At 45.9% G+C, this 22,093-nt stretch overlaps 1 protein-coding gene across 1 annotated transcript in view; it reads right to left on the reverse strand.

The window, feature by feature from the left end:
• Positions 1-22,093, reverse strand: part of fmn2a (formin 2a) — a 39,030-nt gene that overhangs the window by 6,145 nt on the left and 10,792 nt on the right. Inside the window, 11 exon segments of the mRNA XM_019859964.1 lie at positions 4,441-4,533; positions 6,658-6,778; positions 7,415-7,474; positions 8,367-8,513; positions 8,609-8,738; positions 8,818-8,909; positions 12,635-12,696; positions 17,852-17,939; positions 20,551-20,692; positions 21,222-21,378; positions 21,381-21,813. Of these exon segments, the coding sequence (XP_019715523.1) occupies positions 4,441-4,533; positions 6,658-6,778; positions 7,415-7,474; positions 8,367-8,513; positions 8,609-8,738; positions 8,818-8,909; positions 12,635-12,696; positions 17,852-17,939; positions 20,551-20,692; positions 21,222-21,378; positions 21,381-21,813 (1,525 nt within the window).

Consider the following 22,093-nt stretch of genomic DNA (forward strand, 5'->3'; position numbering starts at 1 on the left):
CAAAAACAAGTCCCTGATGCAAAAAAAAAAAAAGACCGGGCACCGCGGCACTCGTGGACATTTCGAGCAGGCTACAGCGCGCTAATCTCAGCGACCATCGGGGTCACTTGGAGTGGCAGTGGAGTGTGACAGCCTGGCTCGATGGCAGTTAACTTATCTCATTTCTGATCCGCAGGCTCCCTATTTTCAAATAGAATAAGAGCAACAGCGGATTTGATCCAGCCGTATGTCCCCCCCCCCCCTTGGGTCGCGCCGTCAACTGTACTGCCGTATAATCGTCAAAGAGGGAGCCGGTTGTCTTCGCGTTCAATAAACGTATGCTAAAACTGCATTAAACTGTCAATGATTGGCCATGTCCTCGAGTCAATTCTCCTCATGGGTTCGTTTTGCGAGGCAGACATGACTGCAGATAGAACAGATAATCTTTCCTGGCGCAAATCAATGTTCAGCTCTTATCCCGGGAATATCTGGTTGCGATGTGTAATTGAAGCCAGAGCAGCATCTTAAGATCTCGGAGAAACCCGCTGGGACCGATGCAATTGCACGGCGCTAAATCACCCATCGGGCCAACAGTCCAATTCCTCCGGGATGACAGCTCGTCAATATCTTATGATAAATATGAACGAGGCTTCATATCGAGAAGTCGCTTTGTTCCTTGAGAAAAGTAAGTAGCGTATTTTCCCGCTCATACGGCGCACCGGATTAAAAGGCGCAGTGTCGGTTATGGCTGCTATTGCTGTATTCAAGACGTACACAAGACGCACTGCATTATTGGATACAGTTATGGTAAAATGTATGCTCGCTTAAAATAATACGATAACATAAATGCACTCTCGCGTATTTTATTATTATTATTTTTTTAAAAGGCAACGGGAGCAAAACTGAGTTTGGTGGTATTTATGCATTTAACAATATACACATTATTTATGGATCAATCCTCATCCAGGCGTGGGGAAAAAAAAAAAAAAAAACATCCGGTCTCTTCACGTCCACCTGACTGAGCCACTCTCTCATTTTCTCCTCGTCCGCCCAGCCTTTTCGATTTGCCTTAATGCATACTCCAGCCGGAAAGCTTGGGGGGTTGGGGGGGGGCAGTTTCTGCCCATTGCTACGGCAACCAAGCACAACAGCAAACTTGTGCCCCGTTGTGCGTATCGCTACCGAGCTGGTCCCCTTCTTTTCGACAACGCGGTTCACCGGGATGTTGAAAGTGAGCGGCACCTCGTCCGCGTCGGTGATGCGTTTGTCGGCAATCTTTTGACATGGTGACCGAGTGGTTGGCACGACTGTCTGTCGAATCTTAGCCTTTCGCTTGTGCAGTTGACATGTTTGGGCTGTGCTTATGTGCGTTTTCTCCAAGTACTTTAAAAAGAAAAAAAAATAATGTAGTGGGTTAATTGTCTCTACGCGCTCTTGGTCAGCTGGGAAGGCTCCAACTCAACTGTGACTTTAATCGGGACAAGTGCAATAAAAACTGCACGGTTGACGGATAAACAGTCAGCTTCTGATGAAAAACATTTTACCTCCAAATTTTGTGATTTTATTGTTTGACAGAAAGCAACCAGAAGGATTTTTCTCTGCGTTCCAGGTGTAGTTTGACAAAGCCCGGGGGGGATACCTGCGCTGCCATTAGATTGTGATGATAGAACAGTAACAGTCATTACTTAGCTTGGCAACGATATGGTGAGCAAAACATGAAAAACGTCTCACGACGTTTTTGAGAAGAGTTGGGGAGAATGGATGTAATCCCGCCCTCGTAATCTGGAGGTCTATCAGAAACAGATTAACCAACCGGGCCCAAAGAGCGAGCATCAAAGAGTGGCGAAAGACTTTGTGAAGCGAGCGGCAAAAAAAACAAAAAACAAAAAAAAAAAGCAGCGAGACCAAACAACGGATTCCCAACATGTCCGGTTCCACTGTTATCCTGTGGTTAGTTTCATGGCCAGAAAATAAACAAAGGCGGTTAAAAACGATGGAGCCAGAAACAGTTGAACCCACGGGCCTTTTTGGAGATTAGCGAAATAACAGAAAAAATATGACATTTGGCTGTTTTCTTGTTTTGTTTTGAGTGTTCTCGCCCCCCCCCCCCCACCCCCCTCCTCCTCTTTTCTAACGCCACAGTGGCGGAACCCCAAGAATCCCGTCTGGAGCCATGCGAGTGAAACTTCCACGCTCGCAATCGTCTCTCAGAGGAAAAACCTTGTCATGTGAATCAAAGCGGGAGCTTCCATATTTCTCTCCCCAACCCAGAAAGGGAGCGTATGAGAGAGGGGACCGAGGGGAGCGAGGGGAGTAATGGAGGGCGCCAGGAGCTTTTCATCTGCAGACTTCCTTTAAAAAAAAAAAAAAACGGACAGCGAGCTTTACCGCCGAGCCACATATGCTCCGCGTTAGACTTCCTCATTTGAATACAAAAGCAGTCGGCGCGAAGCCTGTGGCATGTTCCTTCAGAGGGATTGGTCACAGTCAGTTAAATGCCGCCTGGGTCAAAGCCAACAGAAGACAAATACATTTATTGTTATATAAAAACACCCAGCAAACAATGTTGCTGGATACAGTTGTGCAACAAAAGCGACACAATAGCGCTTTCCTAATTCTGAAGCTTCCCTATTGAACGTCAGCGTCATGGCTTTTTATTTATTTGTTTGTTTATTTTTTGCAGGACGCGTGTCAACTATCCTTCACGGCCCGTAAAAGTTCTTCACAATAGTCAAACTCGGCAGCATAAATGTAAGTATTGCTTCATTGGCGCTCAACAGCCTGAATATGAAATTGAGCCACGGCTCACCCCGCCCGCTTCACTCCTCAGTAAGGAGTTCGTTACCATGACGACCGAGGGCGGACACCACGAACTGAGCATCACGACAGTTACAGTTAGCTTCATTTTTTTTCCAAAATTATTTCACACTACAATCCTGTACTGTCGAATGAAACCAAAGATCAAAAGCTGCAAACGTAAATTTAGCAAGCTGTAGGCGAGGCGCGGAGACTGTTGACATTGGTCTTCAGTCACTTAGCCAATCGGAATGCAGAACACAACACACTGTAATAAATAAATAAATAAAATATCCATGAAACAGCGAAGTCGTGAAAGGTGAACCGCGATATACCGAGGGTTGACTTCACTAACCCTTTTACTAAACCATTTATGTCAGTTTCATTGGGCGGTTAGTGAAACATCGTTTTGTTTTACGGACAAACCACAGAAGATGTGGTTATTGTCACAGTTCCGAAATATCAACGAGATCAAGATTTCCGTGTCGATCTGGTGACAAACTCTCACGTCTCAGTTCGCGTTTATGGTTCCCTTGCACAAAACATCAAGACTGTTAAACTTAAAGATGCACTGTAGTGAATTAACAGCAATGTCGAATGCAGACTCCTTACGCTAAGTCTCCAGTAAATAGTTCAGCCGATTCTTGTTTTGCCAGCCTGACAGCACTTTTTCTCTCATCTTTAATTCCTCCGGGAGATATTGGGTAATTTGAACATTTATGGAAGCAAAACCATGTGAGACCAAGGCGAGGGAAAGCCACTCTCAGTGGGGCTGTTGACATGTGAAATGCGACGCTAAGTCTACAAGTCGCTATTTGGAAGATGGATTCTACTGGTTATCAAATCCACATTATTAAAACGAAGCCGTACATGGATTAGAAGTGTGAAAGGGCATAAATGAAAGCACTTTTCATATACGGTTGTGGTCGGGTAACGACATTCTGAAACATGGGCGGTGAAAGAGGAGGTCCACCTCAATTCGTCATCATCATTTGAACAGCCCTATTGGTAAACATCTGATAACAATGGTTTGTTTGATTTTGAATAGGTAGACGGAGGCGCGTTCAACAAGGTGAGAGGCTTCTTCTTGTTTCCAATATTACGCCAATGAGGTCCATTTAATCACCGTCTACCGCGATTATCGTCATGATGGTCACGGGTGAGCAAGATGCTCTCCCAACTACGTAGCCAAGAGGCGGTGTACACCCTGGACTGGTGATCAGCCCAGTTGCATTGCAGGTCACACATCGAAGCCTGATGACGATTCTCATCATTTGAATCTGCTGTGGTGGAGCAGGGAGACTGGACAGGGGCTCTCGAGGACCTGACTTGGGCACCCTTGATTTCGAGTCTTCATTCAACCGAGCGTGTTTTTGAAGTTGTGGTAGGCGCCGAGAGAAAACGCACACAAGCAGAGAGGTCTGAGATTCAAACCCAAAACCACAGAACTGTGAGGCAGACATGCGCCTGACTGACATAAGTAAGGTCAATTTGAGTGAGTGCATTTGAAGCGGAAGGGAAGCAAAATACAATTTTAAATAGGAAAAAGAATAAAGCTGGACTATGTACCGCATCCTGTGTCCTGCCGGAATTCCGTACATTTATCAAAGTCTGTGTCAAACTGTGGATGTATGTCCAAAAAGTGACAAAGTGAGAGTAACTCACCCTGGCTAACAAACTCATCCATCTTGTCCTTGAAGGGCTGCAGGTTGTCTTCTGAGGACAGCTTGCATACTTTTTCGGTCTCTCTGGAGCACGCTGAAAGAAAAGGATGCGAACGCCGCGTGAGTATACGTCGTGGCGGGGTCACGAATCACCGCCTGTATATTTTCTCGCTCCTTCTCGAATAGATTTGCAATGTCGATGAGGCCTACGAGGAGCGAAGCGCGCGTTTGTGTATGAAATTCAGAAACCATATGTCGCCACTCCGAGTGGGACCCAACGACTTCTGCTCGTCTTCTCTGCATTAGCCGATGTCATTTTGGCGCTTATCGGAACACCCCAGCCTCCCATTTGGGAAGCCCGCGTCTGTCGGGGACCTCAGGGGGGACGCTTCGTAATGATGAGCTCCACAGATTGAGCAGGGGATGAGGTTTTTATGTGCGGGCAGTTTGCAACAACGCCATCCGGACAGGGTAACATACAAGTCCATTCTCCTACCCTCCGTGAGTGATTAAATGTTCACGAGTTACAAATTACGCCGGGGGGGGGGGGTAGGAGAACAGACGATCTGGCAAAAGCATAGGGCACAACCTGATTGGTTTAGCAGCAAAGGCGCATAAAACATCCCAGAGACCAGACCTTGTTTGACGAATTGACTATGGGGACAAAATGGCGCTTTATTATTTGCACAAAAACACATTTGTAACCGCCCGTGCACAAGTCAGGACTTGGAAAGTGCTGCCGAATGCTTCAGGAAAGAGAAATGAGCCATTTCCCAACAGCCACATTCGTTCGGTCTTCACTTGGTGTCCAAGTGGAAGCCAAGCAGCACACAGAGATCTTGATCGATCAATAAAATTATTTTTCCATGTGTTTCACGAGGGAACGTTTAACCAGATTGAGGTAGCTTCTTTTTTTTCAAAACTGCAAATGACAATTGCCTCAGACACGAGGAGAGATTCTGCTGCCAAAAATAAAATGAATTTCGAGTTCTAGATGATGAAGACGTGACAGCACATTGTAGATTTCTGTAGATGCCATAAAAATGGGCCACCGCAGTGAGCAGGACAGAAAAGCGCACCAAAAGAAAACACATGGCTGAGAAACACAATGCATTCATGTTTTTTTTTTTTTTGCCTCCATTGCTGATGATTGCATCTCAAACCTTTCCTTGACGGAGGTCAATCAAAATCCCGGATTATCCATCCATTCAATTTCTATACTGGTTTTCCAATATTAGAGATGAGTACGGCGGGGTCGGGAGGTTCAATAACAGGGTGATCGTGAATTGGGGCATCTGGTTTAGTTCCAGGAGACAACAATGTACACTCCTGATACTTTGTTCTGAAACCGCGAAATTCGGGGTGGCCACTTCCTGTCCAGCCTGTTTTGGGACATCTCCCTCCTCCAACACACCTCATTCAAATCATCACCTCATCAGCGAGCTCTGCAGGAGCCTGACAACGATCCTGATCATTTGAGTCAGATGTGTTGGAAGAGGAAAATATTCCAAACTGGCTAGATAGGGGCTCGCGAGGACCGGACTCGGGAACCCCTGCCCCCCTATATTGTTGGGTTTCAGATGACTGGTACTTTGTACCGTGTCAGCTATTCTTCCTGTACACCCTGCTTGTTGGGTCTCAGGTAAAAAAAAAAAAAAAAAAAAAGTACCATGCGCATCAAGGATGAGTTGACAAAAGTGTGACCTAATACCGCAAAGTTTCTGGATTTTCCGCGGACGCCGTTGCAAACAGGACGCAATGAACATCATGCTTAAATCTCCAAATTTTCCAGCCATTTCTTCAAGGGTTTACTCTGGGTGAAAGTAAAAGGAGCACCTCTCCATTATGTACGCTGATCTCAATTTCATGAGGAGCTCTCTGCCGAACCCACGGGGGTCTCGTCCCGAACCATTCACATCTGTTTCTGCTTGTCGTCTCGACAACAACCAGATGTTATCTGGCAAGTTGACACACCTCCGCCAATCTGACCGCGGCCGTAGCATGCTCGGCTTTTGGGAAAATTAGTTTCCGTTTCCGCGCGTGAAGTTAAAGGCCTCATGCATAATTCAGGGCTTCACTTTTCCTCACGCGTTGCCCATAAACAAATAACACCTCGGGGTCACAGTTAAAGGCAGCTGAAGGGAAAGGCGGGCGGGCAGCAAGCGAGCGTCCAGGCTCTTCAGAAGCAGGTCGGGGGAGTGCGGTCGGGTGACCTTACCGGTCAGGTCTCTCCGTAGCTTGCGCAGGTCCTTTTGAAAGTCCTCGAACTTCATCTGGGAGGCCTGGAAGAGGTCGTGCGGCTCGGGCAGAGGGTAGGCGCACGTCTCTCTTCCAGCGTGCTGGTGAAACACAACACGCGCATTCATGCAGAGAAACACTGGAGGCTCCCCGACTTGGGCAAGGCCCCGCGCTTGTGTACATTATCAACGGCGGGCCGGATTGATACAAATGTTTGAAATGGCCCTCGCGCACTTACGAACAATTCAAACAAGTCAGAGAAGATCTGTTTGGTTTTGCAACACATTAAGGACCAATTAAGCGGGGCAAACAGGAAAAAAATCATCACAATCCTCTCCATCACTGTCGCTCCAAGGCCATTATGAGTTCGGCGAGCACGTAACGCAGGTTGATCTTGGCAAGCGGCACTCGGGGCTGAGTTCATCTCATCTGGCGAAAACTAATTATTTACACCGGCGCCTCTTTAGATGCCGTGCCAGCGAACGGACGGCCCGTTTGAACGAACCCAGGCCGAGAGATGAAGAGTGAAACGCAGACAGAAAATCACGAGCCAAACAGAGGAGGAGCGAGATTTCAGTTTGCCGTATATACGGAAAAGAAAAATAAATAATTTGATAAAGGATAAGTCATTGTATCCTCTGGCGGGAGAGGAGATGAAAAGAGGGCTCTGGAAGGATTTCTGAGGGAATCGGACCCGAACGGAAAAGTGATCCAAATAAACAGAAATGAAAACATACCTCATCAAAGTGCCTCAGATAGTAAGCAACCACGTAGGACAAAAGACTCTGGGAGTTATCCTGAAAGAAAGGAAAAGACCTAAATAAATAAACCCAAATCCTTTATTTATTAATCTAATCAACTCGGCGCAGGACGTTTCAATTTGTGCGTGGGCACACCAAAATAGAAACAGCGGACTGAGGAGGAGGAGGGGGAGAGCATCAATCATGACATTAGGGGGAACAATGTAACAACACGCTCGGCTGGCTGTCATAATTCAGAGTGGGATGTTCTTTATGGATGCAACGCTCGGTCCACCTCCACCGCAGCGCAAAGCAGCATCATGGCCTTATATGGCGGTGCCAAGGGCAGACTGGGACCAGTGTGAGATTGAGCGAGAAGAGTAAACACGATGGCCTCTCCTCCAAAGCTCCGCGGCTCATGCCGACCACAACTTCCAAGACTGGACTCTTAATTGCAGGTTGGGGGAGCCACCGGAGGTCAAGATTTTCCGATAACTTCTCTCCCGACTATTTTTATATCTGGCGGAGCCTTCAAAGGTCAACGCAATCCGTTGCTCTCATTTTGAAACCGTTTTGTTCGATGGGATGTCATGTAAAGTGAACGGATTCATTCCAGGCACAAAGAACATTAAAAAAAAAAAAAAAATTGCAGGTAAAGTAACTATCACACCCAGAGTTCAAGAAGCTAACACAAAGTTCATGATTCATTTAGTCTAACACCAACATACAATACTCATCGTATGATGACATTTGACATATATGTAATAGAAAAGGAGCAGGAGACATTTTGCTCTCAAGCTAACCTTGCTAATCATTAGCATGGTACGTGCGTTCGTCATCATGCTCTAAACATGAGCAAATTGTACAACTTTTGCTTTGGCTTTTCCTTCCCATGAAAACTTGCCCTTCTTATTGCAACGTGAGCATTTCTTTTCTCGGAAGCACTTACGCTGCTCTTAACGTCCTTCAGTTTGGGCAGAATGTCCAGAGTGAAGCCATCAGCCTGCCCGCGGGTTCGATTACCTCCATTCATGAAGTTACCAAAAGCCAGAACCAGACCCAGAACCTGCAATACGCACTTTCCGCTCTGAAGAGACTGAGACACACACAAACAGAAGTCAGCGACACTAATGCTAATAAAAAAAATAATTTTAAAAAAGGGGAAAAGAGCTCAGGGTTACGGTGGCTCACCTTGCATGTTCTTTGTAGTATTTCCATTTTGCGGACAATTGAGGTTATGCATTCGTAGAAAGTGGACTGGAAAAGGATGCAGAAGACCCTTTCGGAGAAGTTGGGGATCTCAGATAACTGCAAGAGGAACCTGAAGGAGGAGTGTTGACGGATGTTCAATTTCATTCACCGAGACGACTCGAGTCGCAAGTGGTGCACTGCAGACTCACTGCTCGGGCTTGTCCAGCGGCTTTGCGCCCTCCTTGTCTTGCGTGGACTTCATGTGTTTCGCAATGCTCTCCATCTCGTCATTTTGGGCTCTCTGGGAAAGGTGGATTTATTGTTAATTACTTTTTCTTTTCAATTCAAATGTATTCAAGCAAACATAAACTTAGGATGGTCGCTTGAAGGTGACACTGGAGCTTCTCCCAGTCTAGATTCCAAGTCATGGGCAGAGAAACCCGGTGCGTGGGCATGCGTTTTGTACAATAAATTCGACAAATTTGTGACCTGGTAAAATTCAAAACAGCTTGCAGCTGTTCACTAACAGGCAGATGACCAACGATTCGCTTGGTAGTTTAATTTATGACTTAATGGGTGGGCGGGTGCATCACAGACGCAACTTTTTGTTCCATAATATTTCAAGATAGATTGGCTAGCAACCAGTTAAGGGTGTACCCCGCCTGCTGCCCGAAGACAGCTGGGATAGACTCCAGCAACGCCCGCGACCCTCCTGAGGATAAAGTGGTTCAGATAATGGATGAATATTTCAAGATCATATTAAAAAACGCTTCATCTTGTCAGTTGCATATCATCCCAAAGCAGGAAGATGAACGTAAAGTTGCCGCTCCCCCAGTTGTCCTGTCCAAAAAAACCCCCGAGCAGGCCGGCCTTCGCGGGGATCCTCGGCGGACATCAATAGCGGGCATCAAACACTCCGAGGGTCCCATTAGTATTCCGCACACCGCCACCTTCTTCGGGCAAGGGCGCGCTCCCTTTCGCCCTCCTCTCGAGACGTTTTTCAAGTGTAAATATATTTAACACAAAGCAGATCCCTTTCAAAGGGCGGCAGCGCGGCTCAGCAGTGTTTGGCGTAATTGGGGACAAGTAGGCATGAGCGTGTGATCTTTGAATTGCAAGGGCATGTTGCAACGGTTGTTAGCATGGGAAATGCAGTCCCATGTGGAATATCAAATGCAAAGGAATGTAGGATGATATTCGGTGATGCCAGATTTCGAGCGGTCGTTGGCCAAGTGGTATTCATTATCCGCTTTTCTGGTTCTGGGCAAAGGGAGCCGACTACGGCTAATTCTCTCATTTATGTCACTCAGTGTGCCGTTTATGAGCGTCTCTGTGCACTGAAGTGCAAAGAATACTTTCCAAATGGGCGAGGGTATAATGCAATAAACATCGAAAGACATCAGAAGCCGCACGCCATGAAGAAAATCAAGAGGCGATCATTAAAAGATCGTACGAGAGGGACCGTGGTTCGGACTGACCCGCGTGACATTTCGCTACCGTCAGCAGTCTGAGCTTCAGACAGCCAGTCTGGGCCCAGATTATGGCTTGTGATATTGCAAGGGAGGGAGCCGTTTCCCCACTATCACTGCGACCCGCTTTTAATGGCTTATTGTTCAAAGCACAGGAGTGACTATAATCCGCAAGATCGCAGACTGAGCGACTCTACGCCCGCAGAAAGAGAGCGAGAGAGAGAGAGAGAGAAAAAAAAGAAAAATTAGAGCGCGCTCAGTTTCAGTTTGTTTGCGAGCGTATTTGTGCCGAGGCGAGGCGCGGCGAGGAAAGTGAGGGAGAGCAGCCCTGTCCTTTGCGCAGCCGGAGAGCGAGCGAGGGCGTAGCCATTAGAAGCCCCCTCGCATTCCTCAAGACAGGCTGACTGTGCTGCCAACTGTGGTTTAGGGGTCTGGAGACCCACAGACAGGATGGAGTCTCGCAATACAAAAGGGAAACAATTTGGCTCCTCCACTCAATAACACAGCCCGAGGCGGCGAAGGGGCGGAGGGGGGGAGAAGGAGAAGGGGCGAGAGGCCTTTCCAAATCGCGGGGTGAGCGGTTGAGAGGTTAGGAGAGGCTCTTGACATGTTGGTTCGGAAACGGCAGCTTGTCCTGTTCCCAGGATCGACATCGGCGATGTACGGATTTTTCTGTCGAACCCGATCCTCCGTTGAGTTCTGAAAACTTCACCAATGTTTTGTTCTCTTTCTGTGACACCTTGAAGCCCTTTTCACACTGCACTTAGTGGGGTATGGCCAGATCGTCAGGCACTTCGGATGGAAATAGTTCAAGCGCGAGCTACTAATTGGTTTGTAACGTAGGGCTGCATTCAGCGAGCTCTGCCTCTCTGAACACAAACACACACTCAGAGTCGTGCCAAAGCGCCAGGTTGAATTTCCAAACGCACCCGAAATCTGCAAAAGGATGCACCCATTCCCCTACGGCTTTGTTTTACAAAAATGAAAGATGGAGCAGGCTACATCTCATGTAGACCAGCGCCAAATGTCCCCCTGTTTACTTCCTAGCCGGTTGCTATGTTAGCATTTCCAAACATGGGCGCGCCGGCACCCAGGCCGCCGTTGTCTTTAGCATTCTGCCGTGCAACGTTTTCACACAGAGTGCAGGTGAAAAGGGTTTAACATGCCACAAGATGGCGCCAGAGCCCTGGCTAAAGAGGAAAATAGCTGTTGGTGTCAAGGAAGTACGTAAAATGGGACCAAGAGTGTTCCAATGTACGGTACGAGTTTTTGCTTTCTGTCACGAGGAAGCAGCGACAGACCATGTGATTTTTGAAGGGTTTTGGGGTCAAGGTTTGTGGTATAATTATGGTTCACACTATTGATATAGACAATTCCAAACATTTTTTAGAAGGGGGTATTCATTACTTACTGCCTTTGAATAGCGACTTTTTTTTTTCTTTTAATGCGGCCTTGGCCAAAAAGGAATTCAGAGTTTTCACAGCATCTTCAAACTGGAACGCATGCTGATTTTTATAGGCTGTTCTTTACTGTGTGGGCTCCCGGTGGTTTTCTACTGCCCCTTCGGATAACGAGATGCGCTTTTATTGTCGGAGCGTTGAAACATGCCGACGACAGGCATTTATGCAAATATTATGAAGGCACAATGCGCTTGCAAGTGTCCTTGTCAAACATGTTGATGATGGAGGAGGAGAAGGAGGAGGAGGAGGAGGAGGAGCGCTCGCCCAGAGCAAAAGTGGAGTCGATTAGATCCAGCGTGACAAAAACATATTTACCGTGTTAAATCACCGCTCCCCTATTCAGGCCCACTCCTAACATCACACGCTTTGCAGCTAGCCGCTTTGCTTTGGTGCCTAATGCCCATGTCCTTTGGTTCAACCCTTTAACAGGGGGGCAGGAAACTCCACATCTGAAGTGAAAAATCTCTTCACAGTAGAGTGGCGTCGAGTGGAAAAACATGTCGCTTGATTCTGGAAACACAACAGCCTAATTGAATTGATTTGGGTTTTTTTCTGCAAAAGTTGAGCTTTTTGCTTTTGAAGGAAAAGCCAATTGTGTGAATTGTGGTTTCACACAAAAACAATGCAAACAGTGGACGCTCAGCTGCTTGGAATGGCGATGAATCACATCTCGCCAAATCCTTCTTAGGTTGCCTTCTGCCATGAAATAGCAGCCGGTTTGTTTGTGCAGACGGTGTGAAATGTGCAAGCGTTTCTTTCTCTTTGCCGCAAGCGACGGTTTCAAAATAAAAGCTAAATGGAAAGAAGAAGGGCAAAAGTGTTTCGCTGTGTTGGTGTGAGCCTTTTGTTGCCCCACTTTGCGTGATTATGTATTTTGTAAAGCGCCGAAATGTTTACGCCTCGAGATTGATGACACAAAGCCGCCGTGTGTGTGTGTGTGTGTGTGTGTGTGTGTGTGTGTGTGTGTGTGTGTGTGTGTGTGTGTGTGTGTGTGTGTGTGCGTGAGTGAGACTCACTCATCTTTCCATTCAAGATTAAAAAAAAAAAAAAAAAAAGGCGGAGCGACTATGGCACCGCCCGTTCTTTTTGATACTCACATTCTCGTAAAGTGCTTGTAGGGTCTCCAGATCCACGACTGTGTTGTCCATATTGAGGACGGCTGAGGGATGGATGGAGGAGAGGGTATTAAAAGCAGGCAAGGGCTAGATAAACACAATAGAATCTTGAAAATTGACATCACAACATTAAAGTGGAGCAAGCACGAATGACACATGTCCATCACGACACACCAACAACTTCACCGAGCATTCAAGTGGGGAGAACCTCAGCATATTCATGACTTAGCATTCGAGTCTAGCCAAAAGTAGCACTTTGCTCTATTGTGGCAGGCCGGGGAACTATGTTGAAGTGAGGTGGCGCGCTTCATTTCGACAAACGTGGTCTTGTTCCCAAAGAACTCTGTTGAAGTGAGTAAAGGTGCTGCGTTAAGACAAAAGTAGTGGTTCGCCGCCATCTCGTTGCATCTTAGTGATGAGGATCTCCGTCGAAGTGAGTTGAGGAGCTCCCATAAGAGAAAAGCCGTGCTTTGCCGCTATCTTGCAGCATCTCTGTCCCAGGGAACTATGTTGGAGTGAGTTGAGGAGCTTCCTTAAGATATAAGTAGTGCTTCGACACCATCTTGTGGTATCTATCAGCAGTTATAAAAACCTTTTGAAAGAGCTGTCAGTTACTCTCAGATTTGCCTTCTATTTGGGCAAAGAGCGGGGATTTCACTGCGTTGCTTCGCGACAATAACTGTTCCCCAACGTTCATGTTTCCATCTCAAAAGAGTCGCAGCTCAGGTTGAAAGCGGCGCGAGATCTTCACCCAACATAACCGGCGTGAGGAGGTTATTATGTAAAAATTAATGTTACATTAGGGTGGAAGTGGGGAACAGCTCCCTTTTTCAGAAGTAGGCAGACAAAAGATTGACTTGGTTGTGTAATTTCACACTTGATACCTGGAAAGGCACTCCGGAGACGCAAAACTATTTGCACACAAGCAATAAAATGGCAATTTCCCATAACCTGTCCCCTTTATGATAGCTGAGAGCTGGGCTGCGGTTTGAAGCTGGATGGAAACACGACTCGCATTTTCCCCGCACAGCCCAGCGCGTCATATGAGGCCACGTTCAGATTTATCAGCTCCGGTCGCGATCGGGGCCGCAAAGTACAACCTAAATACGGAGGTCTTCGAAATGCGCCGGTGCTACGCTGACGTGTGTTTGAACTCGCGTGTTTGAATTCCTGCCGTCGCCTTTTTGTCTCGGCGCGAGGACCCAGGCGCCCGCGAGCATTAATCCTTTGAAAGTAAACGTTTAAAGACAAACACGGCCCCGGGGGTCTGAGGCGTTGACGCCGTTGTGTTGTCGCTACGGGTGTGTAATTGCCCGGCAAAACACTCAACGTCGAGACACTTCTATGTTTAGGATTTCATCGGGCCACCTTCGACTCCCCTTGTTCTCTTGTGCAAGGTGTCAGGAGTGTACAAAGAAAATGGAACAAGGTGGAAAAGAGGTTCCCGCTTTGTCTCGTGGTTTGGGTGTGAAACGGCACTGAGCTTCATTATCAGTTGAAACCAAAGATGGAACGTGTTGGGCAATATCTATGTTTTATTTTATTTTATTTTATTTTTTTGATACTAATAGTGAGTTCGTGTTTGGGAGGACAACCTATTAACGTAAACATTTATGTGCTTCGTCGCCTACTGTGGCCTGGCAGACTCGGGTCAGTTAGTGGTCTTTAGAATACAAAGCGAACATGGTGAAGTAGCGTTTACCCGTTATGCTGCACGCAAATGGAATAAGCTGCCTGCAGAAGTCAGGTCAGCCAGGTAGAAGTGCTTTTAAATTCAACGCGAGCGAAGGGGTTTAGTTCGGGCTGAACAATTTTGAAAAATAATCTCACTGCATTTTGCAAAAATTAATATTACAACAAATCTGTTCCTTTATCATTTCTACTTTGAAAAAATAATGCCTACCAGCTGACCAAAATGAAGTAGTTTGGTCCCCCCCCCCCCAAAAAAATTGTAGCCTTTGTTATTTTAAAATCGTGTTCTACTACATTGCGATGCTGATTTTGAATTTGATTTTCTACTTCCCCTTTTTTTTTTTTTTCAACTGACAAGACTCTCAGTCAGTATCGAATATCTTTTTTTTGTGCTCAAATACCTGACTTGGATCTTTTTTTTTCCCCACTGGTGTTTGAATCTATTGTCACCGAGTGAAAAGTGTCAACTACGTTAGCGTCTTGCACTCATCACTTGCTAGCTGAGCATTGAGTGGCTAAATGAACAGAAATAAAACTGCGGCACATGTCATCACAAACACTACTGAGACTGATTTCGAGGGGTAGCCTGGAACAGATTAATGACATTTCAATCCTTTTCAATGAGTAAAAGTCAAGTGCGTCTTATTGAGTTGCCTTTGTCAGGAAATGTCTTGGTACAAGCTGTCTTGAATGCAAAATGTGCCCCCTTGAAGAAGCAAATTTTATGAGGGACACAGTCTGAACTCTGGAATTAATTATTCCAAATATAATTGATCTCAGTGGGCAAGTTTGTTTTGAAACGGACGACTGAAAGAGAAGCGCTTCAAGCCATCGGATCTGCCATCTCGTTCTCCTGAAGCCTCAGAGGAATTCCGAAACCGTAGTTGTTCTTGTCACTCAAAAATAAGTTGCTTGGTTGCCCCTGGATCCTCGTTTGCTTCTCTGCAAACCATTTGCTTTTCATTCAAACGGAATCAGAATCTGGCAAGCTGCTTTTATAAGATTGCAACACCAATCGAGTGGCTCGTTGAAATCTGGCGCATCAGACACCGTGTCACGGGCCGGGTGGACGCGGAACAACAAACAACAACAGCCATGTGTTGACTGGTCACCGAGCAACCGCGCCGACGTACACAAGGGAGCGTCTGAACGTGTCAACCGGGAGTGGTTTTCCCCTTGGAGATGTCGAAACCATGACAGCCGGCGCCGTCTTTATCACCGGCAAATAAAACGCATGATTCACACCATCAAAAGTGATAGTTAATCAAGCGTGTGAAGCGGGGTTCGTTTCTCCGCCATCTCTCAAACATCAGGATGAAGTCCCCCTTCCACTGTCTCTGGGGAACATTGTCTAATGATGCCGCGTTTCCGCCAAAGACAATGGCGGACATCCAACGACCACTGCTGACGCTATCAGTAGGTTGAGCTTCTTTGTGTCTTTTTTTTTTTTTTTTTTTTTTTTTTAATGGCTGGAGGAGTGACACTTTTATTTGCAGACTCCGATTCAAATCTTTTTGGGGGATAGTCATTGATCAGTGAGTGGTTCACAAGTCAATGGCATGGCACAAAAGTCCAGACCTTCACCTATTCCTTCACTCAGTCATGACGTCGGAGCTGAGTGACATGCATGCATCGATCCATTAAACCGGGGGTCGGCAACCTGCGGCTCTGGAGCCGGATGCGGCTCTTTAGCGCCGCCCTAGTGGCTCCTTTGGAGCTTTTTAAAAAATTCCTGAAAAAGGAAAAAGATAGGGGATGGAATGTTTCGTTTTAATATAGTTTCTGTCGGAGGACAAACAAGATACAAATATTCTTAACGTTTTCCAATGCTGTAAAAATGTGTAGAATAAATATTAAATTTCAACATTTCTGTCAACGAAAATTTGCATCATGGCCTGCGACACACTTTTCTATTAGCAAGACGGGATGCCAGGCAGGTGGCTGTTGTTAAAAGAAAAAGGTGTTTTATGTACAATTCACCCAGGGTACTGGCAAAGAATGGGAATCTGGAGGGCCGAGAGAAGCATTTTTAAACAGTACACGTTAACGACGATAGTTAACAGGCTCAGATGCGACCAGCTCAGATGTCTTCGGAATCCCAAACATGAAAACATGCGTTTGGACTTGAACTCGCATAAGCGTCCTGAAGAGGGTTGGACCCAAGCACAAAGTGCACTGGTTCAGTGGTGCGCATACGTCACTTACTAATGTCCCCATTTGTCCATCCGTTCGATATTCTATGACGGTTTCACTATGCTGATCCATCAGGAATTTAAATGAGAAGCAGTTCTCATCGAATGGAACAAGCACAGAACTGAAGACTTTTTCTGTCATAGGATCAATTATTTACAACACGCATTTTTGGTCGTTATCAAGCTAGTGCTGCATAAGACTCACTGTTGGGCTTCGACGAACGTGTATTTGGCCCAAGCTCTTGTATCTGCTCTCTCAACTTGCGCTCTGTGATCCGCCGACGTTTCCAATCAGCGCTAATGGGGCACTACGGTAAAAGTTGTCCTAACATTTGAGATGAACGACAGTGCTGACGAGCGTGGCCCTCGCGTGCCCTCCGGCACTGACCTCTGATGGATGTGCAAATGTTCCAAACCAAATTACGAAACAGTGGAAATGCTTCAAGGGCATCAACAGTGAATTACAGTCACTAAAAAAAAAAAAATGTAAGCATCCAGAATATTTTTCCACGAATTAAATCCATTTTGATGAAAGCATCACAGTGAAGATTTTTCTCCACCCCCAAAGCAAATCTTCTTTGACGAGAGCGAGTGTTTAGACATGTCGATGAGTGACGGCGGCGGAGCAATCAGAGACAAACTAAAACAGGAAGACATTCCGTTATCATCATCATCATCATCATCATCTCCCGAGTGACATCACTTTGACAAAAGACGGCTCGACAACATGATGACAAGTCGGATGCGGTTGTTAGAGGGGATGAAACCAAAAGAAAAGCGCAAAATGGTGGGAGGATGGAGGCAGGGACGCTTTACACAAGCTGCAATATTTTGTATTTCGATCAAAGCGGCGTGGTCGAGTGCAGAGATGAGCAACTGGCCCGCACTCGGAGTTGCGTTTGATTCACTTTTAAAGATTAAAAATGTTTACCGTTGCCGATGAGTTTTTAGTTGAAATAGCAGGATTCACCACTAGGCGGCAGACGTTGCTCAAAAGCACAGGGACTGTGCTTTATTAGAGTAGAAGAGCAAGCCAATTCTGGTCAGAAGCCAAGGCCAAATTAGGCCAAGGAAATGATTTTGTTCAAGTAAAAGAGGAAGCAGATGACAAGTTCCCCAAATGTAAACACAATCCAATCTGCCTCGTTTGCTCAGAAACACTCTCGGTTTATGGAAGACACGTTCTCCAAAAAGTTCAATTCTGATGAAACTTTTACTTGGCCCTCCGCTGAGATTTAACCAGTTCTTCTTCTTTTTGGACTTGGGGATACTTGGATAATTTCCCATTTCCTCACGAGACCTATTAGAAACTCACCATTTTGGATGTCCTTCATGTCAAGATGTATGCTGGACATCAGGATACCGACGGCCTGAGAACGCTTGTTGCTCAAAAGCTTCACCACCTAAAAATCAATGTGGACAACAACAAAAAAGATAACTATGCGAGAGCAACAGTCAAGAAAAAAAACTCTTGAAAGCATTTAATAATTGACATGTTACAAAAGACAGGCTCATTCCCGCCGCTGCCCGCCCCACCAAGCCCCTTTGACATTTTCCTTGTGTGGGAGTGCAACACAAGCCGACTAACCACAAACATTTATATGAAATTATAATGCTGTCTCGTTGATTTATGATGTCTCAATATACTTTACCGCCACCGTCATCTCCAAGTCATGACGAACAACGTCTACGGCTGGTAGAAAAAGAAAACGTTTCATGTTATTATTCGCCAACCAAGGCAAAGATGTTGTAAGGTCAAACTGAAGAGAAAAGAAAAATGATAGTGCCTGAATACACTAACATTAAATCATAGATTTTTTTTTTTTTGCGGTAAAAATACGACGACGACTATGCTGCACTCCATGAGTGTGATGTGTGTAGTTTGGCAGATAGCGAACACTTTTTGAACTACAGTCCAACTGCACTTGCACCAAGTTGTTTGTTGTCACTCAGTTTAAGTTAAACGCACAATTAAATTCACACACGTCTAACAAACGTTCACTAGCTTAATGCTAACACTGTATATGAAACACCAGAAGGGCGCGAGCGAAATTAGCATAGATTCAAATGATTAAGCCTGTGGTTAACGCATATCTTAACCAGTCTATCCATCATTGAACTTGAAAGTAAAGGACTAGCTTCTGTCTGTATCTCGTTTGATGGTCACAAAAATGCCTTCTAGAGTCGCTGCCGTCCACCTTGATCGATGTTCCTTGTAAAGATGATTCACAGGTTCTTGTGGGGATGTCGCAAATGCTTCTGTAGTATATTTCGCATCACTCTTGGCCAAAACATCACTACGCTACGAGCAACCATCGAAAAGTTCCTATGGACCATCCCAAGTTACACGTCATAGATGTGTAGAACTGTTTGGAAATTCGTTTTTGCATATTTCTAAGCCCATTGACAATGTATCTCCTCATGAAATTGGTTCGGGGTGGACAAATTGTAGCTTTTGCTCTTATGAAATATCGGGGTGGGGGGTGGGGGGGGGGCTCCTCCAATCTAAATTTAAAATGACAGTCCATTTTGGGAATTTTCTATGAAACAAGCATTAAGTTCTAATTATTCGGTTTAGATCATTACGAAAGAAATGGGCTCAGGCACGATTTTTTTTTTTGGCGGTCATTTTCTCATTTGCGTTGTGTTTTGAGAACATCCAAAAGCAATGCCATGCTGCCATGATCACTGGCATCGAACCGAACCACATCCATCAATTTGTCTCTCCTCATTTTGTCATTTGTCTCTCCTAATTTGTCACTTGTCTTTCCTAATCATGGAACGGACGCCAGAAAAGAGTTGCTTGGTGATGTGGTCACCGGCTCTCCACGGACGAGTGGGAAGATTGGCAAACGGAACATCCTGGATCACGCATCTTGAAGGTAAAGCAACGCTTACTTGCATGGGAAAACGTCCTTTGCAGTCTGTTACATTGAATAAAAGAAATATAGCTGGAGAATCAGTGGTCAGTGATTTGAGGTGTAAAGGCTAAAAGCATTTTGCCTGTGAAAGCCAAGAGCATCAGATGGCAAATCACATTCAGACACAATCTGGTTGAAAATGTTCAAATGGAAGAAAAGAGAGTACAACGCTTTGAGCTCCATGCTTGCAAATGTTTGGCTGCATGGCGGCCACATTCTGTCCTCACTATGTTCACAGGGAGTGATGAAATGAAGATTAAAGTGATTTAAAGTCCACTTAACTGTTCTCAGAACTGCTTGATTCATTGAAATGAAAAAGAACAGAGGCCGGATACAAAAAGAATTCAAAGCTTTTGATATGAGATGGCCCCCGAAAAGAAGTCAATTGGTCTTTATTGGACTTTTTTTTTTTCGTGATACATGTTCAAGGAAGTATCCAACTTTCACTTCAACGGAAAGTTTTTGGTCGATGTTCGCATGTCGGTTGGAAGTCACCCACTCTCATGAAATCATTTTCATTCCTAAAAACCACATTTCCTCTTCGTAAACTGTCAGATGATTCCTCACGGACGGGAGGAGCACTTCCCCGGAACAATATTATTTGTGCTATTCACAATTGAAACACACAATTTTGCTTTTATCACAAATAATACAAATCATGACAAGAACATGTTTGAATCGCAGATCAAACATTTCGTCGCTGGCTGATTGATGGCGTAGCATGAAGCGTGCTGGCAAAGAGAGACGCTCTGGCACAGAAACGTGAATCACACAGCGAGCACAATGGGAGGAACCACATCATGAAATACGGCTCCCAGGCTTCGATCCCCCAAACCTAACTTCTTTTTTTTTTTTTTCTCCTCCTCCCCCTGCTCTCGATGAGGAGTCATTGCCACCGCGAGGTTTCTTTTCACCGCACGCGAAATACTGGCCGGCTGCCATCATATGGTCAACCGGGAGTCTGACGGGAGCCAGAGCTCACATCACATAACTGCCTCCCTGTAAGCATTCCTCAGTGGGACAAGAAAAGAGCCCTGAGGTATCCCTAAGCATCCAAGTACATATTTATTTTAAAGTTTTTAAAACATCATACCTGCTTGGCTTTGGATTTGCTGATCGTGTCAGAAATTGGCTTTTTCTTTTCCTTGACGGCACTCTTGGAGAAGAGATCCACAAATTCTTCAAAGTCCACGGTTGGTTCTTGAATTTTCTCCCAAACCAATGAACCGCTCTGCCTGCAGAAAGACAGAAATAATGTTCAGTGAAAACACACAAACATGTATAACGAGTACAATACTGCACAAAAGCTATCACGTGTTCAGTTTTAAACCTTTTCCACTGCAGTCTTGGCTCATAAACATTTTTGAGTGTCACCAGGACAAAGAAAGAATCAAAAATTTTTGGGATATATCTGAAGGAAGACTAATTCGATCGAACCCGAACCTCAGAACTGGGAGTCAGACATGCTAACCACGATGTTAACCATGCTGATTTATGAATTGCCAATTATGGGGCAAATTAGGCAGCCTGTTTCTCGTTCTCACTATGATGTGCCTAACTTAATTTAGGAACCAAAATGTGTTGCATGACAATTCATTTGCAGTCACAGTGCCTGGACTGCATCACATTCATTTTCCGCAAGGTTTAGCATCCCTATCGCCTCACAGTATGCGGCAGATCTTTATCTTAAGTGGACAAGTTTCCTCTCTCCTACGTGGGGAATAGCTCGGTGCCAGCGATGCCTATCTGTCTTTGTGTTCTTACTTCTTGGCGTGCAGCTGAATGCGCGTCCAGTAAAGGGGCTTCATTGGCTTGGGGGGCTCAATCACAGCCTTGGCAGGGGCGGCTTCCTGGACCATCTTGGAGAACCCGGGGCCCGGCGGTGGTGGCAGTGGGGGGCCTAAGCCTGGGGGCGGTGGCCTAGTCCAGGTAAAGGTGGTGGAGGTGGGGGACAGGGTCCTAGTCCAGGTAAAGGTGGTGGAGGAGGGGGACAAGATCCTAGTCCAGGTAAAGGTGGTGGAGGAGGGGGTGGACAAGATCCAAGTCCGGGTAAAGGTGGGGGAGGAGGTGGCATCGTCTTGTTTTGCTGCCTCTGTTGGCACGTGCAGACAAAGCCCTCAGGTTTGGGGAGGCCGCTGGTCCCATCCATCTGAAGCCCATCTCCCAGCGGCGAGGTCTGGACAAACGCCTCCTGGCTCCTGCCAACATCCCCGCTGGGTTTCGTCGAGGAAACCTGCTGACTCTGCAGCACGGCCATCTTCACGCGAAGGTCGAGGATGGTCTTCTCCAGCTGGGATATGACGCCACCGTCGTCCTCGGAGGAAGACTGCGCTGACCTCAACCTGTTGGGTTCTGTCTGTCAGCGCACAAGAAACCATGACCAAGTCAAATGTACGGTGCTTAACAGATTCATCAGAACATTGTAACCTAACCTTTACTGAGCCAAGGCACAACATATTTTACATACATACAAAAATCTCACCTCACACCAGCCCAAAAAAATAACAATTCACAAAAAGTACACTGAAATAATAATGATCTTGTCTCACTTTACGAACAAACTGACTTGGTTTGATACCTTGGTCTGTTTAGTTGAACGGGAAAAAAATAAATAATAAACCAAGTGACAGATCGCA

The sequence above is a fragment of the Hippocampus comes genome, unplaced genomic scaffold (assembly GCF_001891065.2).
Source record: "Hippocampus comes isolate QL1 unplaced genomic scaffold, H_comes_QL1_v1.1 scaffold39, whole genome shotgun sequence".
Taxonomy (NCBI): domain Eukaryota; kingdom Metazoa; phylum Chordata; class Actinopteri; order Syngnathiformes; family Syngnathidae; genus Hippocampus; species Hippocampus comes.